This window comes from Gadus macrocephalus, chromosome 1 (genome assembly GCF_031168955.1).
Source record: "Gadus macrocephalus chromosome 1, ASM3116895v1".
Classification (NCBI taxonomy): domain Eukaryota; kingdom Metazoa; phylum Chordata; class Actinopteri; order Gadiformes; family Gadidae; genus Gadus; species Gadus macrocephalus.
In genome coordinates this window covers 7,271,634-7,281,394 of record NC_082382.1, presented here as the reverse complement: position 1 = coordinate 7,281,394, position 9,761 = coordinate 7,271,634, and the positions used below count along the sequence as shown (strand labels likewise).

At 54.2% G+C, this 9,761-nt stretch overlaps 1 protein-coding gene across 1 annotated transcript; it reads right to left on the bottom strand.

Moving 5' to 3' along the window:
- Positions 1–7,160: 7,160 nt before the first annotated feature.
- On the bottom strand, positions 7,161–9,511 carry LOC132467076 (uncharacterized). The gene is made up of 2 exons (XM_060064162.1): positions 8,169–9,511; positions 7,161–7,252 (listed from the first exon to the last, which is right to left on the bottom strand). The coding sequence occupies exon 1, from the start codon at positions 9,136–9,138 to the stop codon at positions 8,347–8,349; it is 792 nt and encodes a 263-aa protein (XP_059920145.1). The 5' UTR covers positions 9,139–9,511; the 3' UTR covers positions 7,161–7,252; positions 8,169–8,346.
- Positions 9,512–9,761: the final 250 nt, after the last annotated feature.

Here is a 9,761-nt window from a genome sequence, read left to right as displayed (position 1 = left end):
GCAAACCCTTGTCTGATGTCAGCCGGGCTTCTATGATAGCACTCTGCAGGTCTGCGATGTATCCGTAGACCTTCACTGTCTTCACTGTGTATAGACTCCAAGGGCCTCATGTACTAAGGTTGCGTACGCACAAAAACGTGGCGTACGTCCTTTTCCACGCTCACGTTCAGATGTACAAAACGTGAAATGATCGTAAAAATGTGCGGTCCCCACGCCAGCTCCAGAGCTGTCGTACGCACGTTTCTACAGCTATTGTTCCTTTGGCGACACTTAGAGGTGACGCTGGGAAACTGGGAAAAAAGGTGAAAACAATGACTCAGAGTGATTTGCACATCAGAGACACACTAATGAACAATTAACACACCTTGCAATTATATGGGTGGCTATAAAAGCATGCGCAATGGATGAAGATTTTTTTTTAAAAATGGCTGCGTTAGCGTTGTTAGAGGACATCGCAAATGGTCAAATCCGAAGGGCGCTGGAGACGCCGGGGCCGACGGAGCAACCCGTGCCCTCTCCTTGCTTGTCTATTCAAAAATAAAAAATGTAAGTTAATAAACACGAGTCAAAGTCTTTAATATCCTGGCATCTTTACGCACGACTTATGTGTATTGCAAGCAGCCAATTGTATGACCAGTATAATTACAGCATTTATGACTTCAGCATATTTACCTTGGGGATGATCGGTGTCCCCTTCATGGGCTCCCACCACTCCGGTGAGAGCTGTGTCACCGATCAAAGCGGCCACTCTCAAATCGAAGGGGGAGAGTTCCCCCACTCCCGTCCCCCCACCTGTTGCGGTCACGCTTCGGCGGTGGGCAGAAACCCTCCGCTTCACCTCCACCTTGAGGTCTGACCACTTTTTTTTAATTTCAGAGTGTGTGCGCTGCTGAGACCCCACTGCATTGACGGCCTCGCAAACACACTCCCACTCACTTCTCTTTTGTTTTGCATTTATCCCTGTTGACAGGGTTCCAATAGCATATGCTTGCGCATTTCTACCTCGTGGAGCAAAATCTCGAGCTCAGACTCCGTGAAGTTTCGTTTTTTGCCTCTGTTCATGGTGCCAGGTGATCGGATTAAGAGGTGAATCTCAGGTCCAGAGGCCTATTTAAATGAAATTGCATATTTAAATGAGGGCGTGGACAGGGAGGAGTTTGGCACCTCGGCATGTGCGCTCAATTCCACGTTGATCGAGATGTACAAAAGAAACGTGCTTGGATCCATGCGTTCGCACACTTTGATACATCTGAATTTATTTGTGCGTAAGACAGTTTCTGGGTTTTGGCGTACGCCAAGTTTCAGTATGAAATCCACGCAAGTCTTAGTACATGAGGCCCCAAGTCTTGGACTATTTATCGTACAGCTTGCAGTACCTGACACAGGATGAAATAATGTCTCAATGTATCCACATCAGTCATGTAGCTTAGAATATTGTAAATAACTTAACATATCAAATCTACTGAAAATGATTGAAAAGGTGCTCTATGGAGCCATCAGCCTTCCTCTTCACCGGTCTGTGAACATGATGGTTGTAGTCCAACGCTGCTAAGAGGGTGCGTGCTTTGTAAACAGGGGGGCTAAAGCGGAATCGCTTGCTGGCATACATCAGTATATGATTATGGAAGGATTCCAGCTCAGCGGTTGACCTTACCGAATAAAAGAAACAGATGTTTAAGCTATGACCCCACATATATACAGATATAATAGAACTTTAGTGCTCATTTGAAAGTGGCTATGAATACAGCGTTATAGATATGCTTGTAAGAGCCATTACCATGAATAGTGTTTATAACACCATGGGCCCAGTATTGTGGCAAGTGTAAGACAGTGTATAGCAAGCACCTCAGCCAAGTCATTAGCCTGAGCACTGTATGTCAAATGCCCGTGTAGCAGGGCTTAGCCACTTACAATAACCTGTCCACATATCCTACAGTAGAACAGAACTGCATTATTTCTTATTGTGTTGTTTTTTTTACACAATAAATAATACCTATTTTGTCATTATATAAATTCTAGTCCTCTCCTGGAACCGTCACCTTATCGTGGTGGAGAGGTTTGCGTGTCCCTGTGAACCTGAGAGCTGTGTTGTCTGGAGCCTTGTGCTCCTGGTAGGGTCTCTCATGGCAGAGTGGTCTCAGGTGAGGGGCCAGACTAAGAATGGTTCATAAAACTCCAATGAATAACGGAAAAAGAGGAGATGTGACCCGGCCCGGAGGAAGCCCGGGGCCCCCGTCTGGAGCCAGGCCCAGACGGAGGGCTCGATGGCGAGCGCCTGGTGGCCGGGTTTGCCACGGAGCCCGGTCGGGCACAGCCCGAACAAACTACGTGGCACCCCCCCCTCTCTTCATCCCATGGGCCCACCACCTGTGGGAAGACCCGTTGGGGTCGGGTGCGCAGCCACATGGGTGGCAGCGAAGGTCAGGGGTCTCGACGGACCAGACCCGGGCGGCAGAAGCTGGCTCTGGGGACGTGGAACGTCACCTCGCTGTGGGGAAAGGAACCGGAGCTTGTGAGGGAGGTGGAGCGCTATCAGTTAGATCTGGTGGGGCTTACCTCCACGCACAGTCTCAGCTCTGGTACCGTACTCCTGGATAAGGGTTGGACTCTATTCTTCTCCGGAGTTGCCAAGGGCGTGAGGCGCCGGGCGGGTGTGGGGATACTCATAAATCCCCGGCTGAGCGCCGCGGTGTTGGAGTTTACCCCGGTAGACGAGAGGGTCGCCTCCCTGCGCCTAAGGGTTGTAGGGGGGAAAACTCTGACTGTTGTTTGTGCGTATGCACCAAACAGCAGCTCAGAGTACTCGGCCTTCTTGGAGACCCTGAATGGAGTCCTGTATGGGGCTCCAGTAGGGGACTCCGTAGTTCTGCTGGGAGACTTCAACGCCCACGTGGGCAACGATGGAGACACCTGGAGAGGCGTGGTGGGGAGGAACGGCCTCCCTGATCTAAACCCGAGCGGTCGTTTGTTATTGGACTTCTGTGCTAGTCATGGATTATCCATAACAAACACCATGTTCGAACATAAGGGTGCTCATAAGTGTACCTGGTACCAGAGTACCCTAGGCCGAAGATCGATGATCGATTTCGTGATCGTGTCATCTGATCTGAGGCCGCATGTTTTGGACACTCGGGTAAAGAGAGGGGCGGAACTGTCAACCGACCACCATCTGGTTGTGAGTTGGATCAGGGAATGGGGGAAATTCCCGGATAGACCTGGTAAGCCCAAACGAGTAGTGCGGGTGAACTGGGAACGTCTGGAGGAGGCCCCCGTCCTAGGTATCTTCAACTCACACCTCCGGCGGAGCTTTTCTGGCATTCCTGTGGAGGTTGGGGGCATTGAGCCGGAGTGGGCGGTGTTCAAAGCCTCCATTGCTGAAGCTGCGGTGGCTAGCTGTGGCCTCAGGGTCTTAGGCTCCTCAAGGGGCGGTAACCCTCGGACATCGTGGTGGACTACGGTGGTCAGGGAAGCCGTCCGACTGAAGAAGGAGGCCTTCCGGGATATGATATCCTGGAGGACTCCTGACTCGGTTGCAGGGTACCGACAGGCTCGAAGGGCTGCAGCGGCTGCCGTGTCGGAGGCTAAGCAGCGGGTGTGGGAGAAGTTCGGAGAGGCCATGGAGAAGGACTTTCGGTCGGCACCAAAGTGTTTCTGGAAGACTATCCGGCACCTCAGGAGGGGGAAACGGGGAACCATCCAAGCTGTGTACAGTAAGGATGGGACTCTGTTGACCTCAACTGAGGAGGTCGTCGGACGTTGGAAGGAACACTTTGAGGAACTCCTGAATCCGAATAACACGCCCTCTATGTTGGAGGCAGAGCTCGAGGTTGATGGTGTTTCGTCGTCAATTTCCCTGGTGGAGGTCACTGAGGTAGTCAAACATCTCCGCAGTGGCAAAGCCCCAGGGATTGATGAGATCCAGCCAGAAATGCTAAAGGCTCTGGGTGTTGAGGGGCTGTCATGGTTGACACGCCTATTCAACATCGCGTGGGAGTCGGGTACAGTGCCAAAGGAGTGGCAAACCGGGGTGGTGGTTCCCCTGTTCAAAAAGGGGGACCAGAGAGTGTGTGCCAATTACCGGGGTATCACACTTCTCAGCCTCCCTGGTAAAGTCTACTCCAAGGTGCTGGAAAGGAGGGTTCGGTCGATCGTCGAACCTCAGATTGAAGAGGAACAATGCGGTTTTCGCCCCGGACGTGGAACTACGGACCAGCTCTTCACTCTCGCAAGGATCCTGGAGGGGGCCTGGGAGTATGCCCATCCGGTCTACATGTGTTTTGTGGATCTGGAGAAGGCGTATGACCGGGTCCCCCGGGAGAAACTGTGGGAGGTGCTGCGGGAGTATGGGGTAAGGGGGTCTATCCTCAGGGCCATCCAATCTTTGTACTCCCAAAGCGAGAGCTGTGTTCGTGTTCTCGGCAGCCAGTCAGTTTCGTTCTCAGTGGGTGCTGGTCTCCGCCAGGGCTGCGCCTTGTCACCAATCCTGTGTGATATACATGGACAGGATATCGAGGCGTAGTCGTGGTGGGGAGGGGTTGCAGTTCGGTGGTCTGAGGATCTCGTCACTGCTTTTTGCAGATGATGTGGTCCTCATTGGATCATCGGCCTGTGACCTTCAGCACTCACTGGATCGGCTGGCGGCCGAGTGTGAATCGGCTGGGATGAGGATCAGCACCGCTAAATCTGAGGCCATGACTCTTAGCAGGAAACCGGTGGATTGCTTACTCCGGGTAGGAAATTAGTCCTTAGCCCAAGTGAAGGAGTTCAAGTACCTCGGGGTCTTGTTCGCGAGTGAGGGTACTATGGAGCGTGAGATTGGCCGGAGAATCGGAGCAGCGGGGGCGGTATTGCGTTCGCTTTACCGCACCGTTGTAACGAAAAGAGAGCTGAGCCGCAAGGCAAAGCTCTCGATCTACCGGTCGATCTTCGTTCCTATCCTCACCTATGGTCATGAGGGCTGGGTGATGACCGAAAGGACGAGATCGCGGGTACAAGCGGCCGAGATGAGTTTTCTCAGAAGGGTGGCTGGCGTCTCCCTTAGGGATAGGGTGAGAAGCTCAGCCATCCGTGAGGAACTCGGATTAGAGCCGCTGCTCCTTTACTTAGAAAGGAGTCAGCTGAGGTGGTTCGGGCATCTGGTAAGGATGCCCACTGGGCGCCTTCCTTGGGAGGTGTTTCAGGCACGTCCAGTGGGGATGAGACCTCGGGGAAGACCCAGGACTAGGTGGAGAGATTATATCTCAACACTGGCCTGGGAACGCCTCGGGATCCCCCCGTCAGAGCTGGTCAATGTGGCCCGGGAAAGGGAAGTCTGGGGCCCCCTGCTTGAGCTGCTCCCCCCGCGACCCGACCCCGGATAAGCGGTCGAAAATGAGATGAGATGATGAGATAAATTCTAGTGCAAGTTTTTAATATAAATATAAATTAAAATAACCAACGTCAATTTATCAATAAATTCAAAATGTAAGCAATGGTCAGGAATTCAGATTTCCATTTTTTGAAGTGAAATCCAAAACAGAATTTCAACACAATACTTACACAGAACTGATTATAGTTCTGTGCAGTCTTACAGCAATACCAGAAATGGTTGCATGTCTCCTTACTCCAGGTAAGGAGAATTGAACATCCTTTCCGAAGGCCTGCCTTGACACGGAATGGGAAAGAACATTTAAATAAAGCTCAGACTTTGTCATCAATGTTGATTTGGCAAATTCTCTGGAACCAATGGTCAGTGCATTTCATGGTATAAAAAAAACCTGTGACCTTTGTTAATTGTGATCAAAATAAGATTAGATATGTGGTTTTTATCATGTGCACTTTTTTGGAGCAGTCATGCTCACAACAAAGTAGAAATGGCAAACGGCTTGTAATTTGTTTTGTTTTTTCCCTTTTTTTTGGTAGGATACAAAATCTACAAGTGTCACCTGGAGACGTGTTCCAAGAAAATCTCACATCACTGTTTTTGTTTTAAAATAATCATTCGGACAAATCTTTTAATAAAGCACCTAATAAAGTGCCCAGACAGCCCCAGTCCAAAGTCTTCCTCCAGCCACCAGCACAGCCACTCTCCAAATGGTCCACAAGGCCCCAGTCCGCAGTTTTCCTCAAGCCGCCCGCGCAGCCACTCTCAAAATGGTCCACAAGAAAAAAATAAGCTTTGTAACATGGTTCTCGACAAAATAAACATTAAAACCCACATGAGGGGACGCCACAGTTAATCCGTGCCCGATATCAATGCTAATCACTATCTTGATTCTCTTTGCCTTGACCGGATTAGGGTCATTTTTGCTGTAAGGAGAGGCTTCTCTGGACCCTGTGTTCCAATCCATGTCCAGCGATGCACCTGGGGAGCGGAACATCACCTCCGGTGTGAGCCGGAGCAATGCAAGAGAGGCTTGGACTTTCACAGGAGTGGGGTGATGGGTTTTTAATGCGCACATCTGAAATCTGTTTTTTATAGCCCTCCGTCACTTGATTGTGACACAATCCTTACTGATGATTGTAACGGGTTCAAGAAGCGCTGGACACAGGCTTGGCTTCTGAGATCAGGAAGTTCTTTTATTGTCTTTCACAAACGTGTAAACCAAAGACAATTGGATCAAATGTAAATTATATTCTGCTCAACGCGATCTCCGTTGGCGATCGGCTCCTTTCTGCTGCCAATCCTTCCTGGATTCCCCCGCTCACTACCAGACAAAAGCAGGCACATAAGTACAAACACTCCCTGATTGGCCTGAGTGCCGACACCTGCCCGCACTCAGGTCCAATCCCCCCAGCCAATCCGGTGCTCTCCCAACCTGCCCATACTCCCCCTGCAGGCCAGACGTCGCACGTCCCCCCACACACCCCCACCGCCCGACACAGGCCGGGGTCACATCCGGCCGCCAACTCACTCCCCCCCCCCAGAGCGGGAGAGGAAGTCCGCCACGGCCATCTGCGCCCCAGGCCTGTGCACGACCTGAAAATTAAAGGGTTGCAACGCGAGGTACCACCGGGTGATCCTCGCGTTGACGTCCTTCATGCGGTGGAGCCACTGGAGGGGGGCGTGGTCGGAGTAGAGGGTGAACGCGCGCCCCAGCAGGTAGTAGCGGAGGGCGCCGACCGCCCACCGGATGGCGAGGCACTCCTTCTCCACCGTGCTGTACCGACCCTCCCGGTCTGATAATTTCCAGCTCAGGTACAGCACCGGGCGGTCGACCCCCTCCACCTGCTGGGTCAGGACCGCGCCCAACCCCCTATCCGACGCGTCCGTCTGCAGGGAAAAAGGGAGATCAAAGTTAGGAGCACACAGGACCGACTTTCCACAGAGGGCTGTTTTAATAGCCTCAAACGACACCTGACATGGCTCCGACCACTGGACTGTATCTGGGGCTCTCTTACGGGTGAGGTCGGTCAAGGGGCTGGCCAGGTCGGAGAAGTTCGGCACGAACTGCCGATAGTAGCCCGCCAGTCCCAGGAACCGCCTCACCTCCTTTTTGGTCCTGGGCCGAGGGGAGGCCGCGACCGCCGCAGTCTTACCGACCTGCGGCCGGACCTTCCCCCGCCCCAGGTGGAACCCCAGCTATTGAATCTCCCTCCGCCCGATCACGCACTTCTTCGGGTTGGCCGTGAGCCCCGCCCATCTCAGCGACTGAAGGACGGCCGCCACCTGCCGCACATGCTGCTCCCACGTTCCGCTATAGATAACGATGTCATCGATGTAGGCAGCAGCATACGCGGTGTGGGGCCGTAACACCCGGTCCATCAGCCGCTGAAACGTGGCCGGGGCCCCGAACAACCCGAACGGAAGCACCTTAAACTGGTAGAGACCGAGCGGAGTGGAGAAGGCTGTTTTTTCCCGGGCTGCTGGAGACAACGGAATCTGCCAGTAGCCCTTCGTGCAGTCCAGGGTCGTATAATATTTGGCCATGCCAAGCCGGTCCACTAGCTCATCGATCCGAGGCATTGGGTAGGCATCGAACTTTGACACCGCATTCACCCTACGGTAGTCTACACAGAACCGGACCGACCCGTCCGGCTTCCCCACCAGCACGACGGGACTGCACCAGTCACTGTGAGACTCCTCGACCACGCCCAACTCCAACATGGTTGCCAATTCGCGTGGTGGTCATGGTCTGCATGCAGCCCGAGTCCAACAGCGCCTGGTGCGTACCCCGCTGTATCCTCACCGGGATACGGTACGCCTCGCCGGGACCGTGGGGAGGAGACGGGGCACCGGTGACGCGGACGACCTGACCCACCTCCATCATAGGGCACTCCCGCCAGAAGTGGCCAGGCCGCCCGCACCGCCAGCACCCCTCCCCCGCCGCTTGAGCGCCCGTCTGTGGAGTGGGGGTGGGAGGCGACTCATGTGCCCGCTCTGGAACGCCCCCCCATCTCGCCCTCGGCGCCGGGGTTGGTCTGTCCCGCCGTGGGGCAGCCGCACCGGTACGTGGGCTCGGTGTCGGTGGTCGCTGGCGGTGGCTGCAGGTGGCTCTCCGCCAGGACGACCGTGGCGGAGAGATTCTCGGGTCGGTGGTATCGGACCCAGGCGGAGGTCCTAGCCGGCAGCTCCTCCACGAACCTCTCCAGGGCCACTTGCTCCACCACGTCCTCTGCCGTGTTCCGGTCTGGGACCAGCCACCTCCTTGCCTGGTCCATCAGCTGCTGGGCGAAGGCAAAGGGTCGGTCGCCCTCACGGAAGGCCAGCGCCCGAAAACGCCGGCGATGTTCCTCCGGGTAGAGGCCCAGCCGGTCTCGGATGGCCCTGGTGATGGCGTCGTAGTCTCGCTGGGCCCCAGCCGGCAGACTGTGGGCCGCAAGCTGCGCCTCTCCTGTTAGGAGCGGCAGGAGACGGTGCGCCCACTCCGCACGGGGCCACCCTGAGACCTCGGCCACTCCCTGGAAGGTCTCGATGAAGGCTTCCGCGTCGTCTGCCTCCCCCATCTTCGGGACGTGTATGTGCGTAGCGGGTCCCGCCCCCCGGGGTCCTTCGCCGTGTCCGCCGGAGGCGAGGAGCTCCCGGAGCATGGCCCGATCGGCGGCCAAGGATTGTGCCAGGTCCGTGAGCGCCTCGTTCTGCGCCTGGTGGAGCTGGCCTTGTCTCTCCGCCATCTGGGCTAGGTGCCCGAGCACGTTTCCCAATGGGGACTGGTCCATTTCTGTGCGCTCGCCCCTCGTTGGGCTCCACTGTAACGGGTTCAAGAAGCGCTGGACACAGGCTTGGCTTCTGAGATCAGGAAGTTTTTTTATTGTCTTTCACAAACGTGTAAACCAAAGACAATTGGATCAAATGTAAATTATATTCTGCTCAACGCGATCTCCGTTGGCGATCGGCTCCTTTCTGCTGCCAATCCTTCCTGGATTCCCCCGCTCACTACCAGACAAAAGCAGGCACATAAGTACAAACACTCCCTGATTGGCCTGAGTGCCGACACCTGCCCGCACTCAGGTCCAATCCCCCCAGCCAATCCGGTGCTCTCCCAACCTGCCCATACTCCCCCTGCAGGCCAGACGTCGCACGTCCCCCCACAATGATATACTCAGTAACATGGTCCAAAAGAAATGGTTGTCCGAAAACACAAAATAAACTTGTCTGGGTAGACGGGCTAAAGCTGAGTCTATGAAGGCACCACTCAGCAAAAAATTGTTGAATTGGGCAACGATACGTCCAAGATTCATGTATCCATCCTTGAACCAAACATATCGTATTATTCCAGGTTGGGGAGGGTTATGGTAGCATACGATAAAAAGGAACCTGCCAGGATACCTGGCACTGTCCA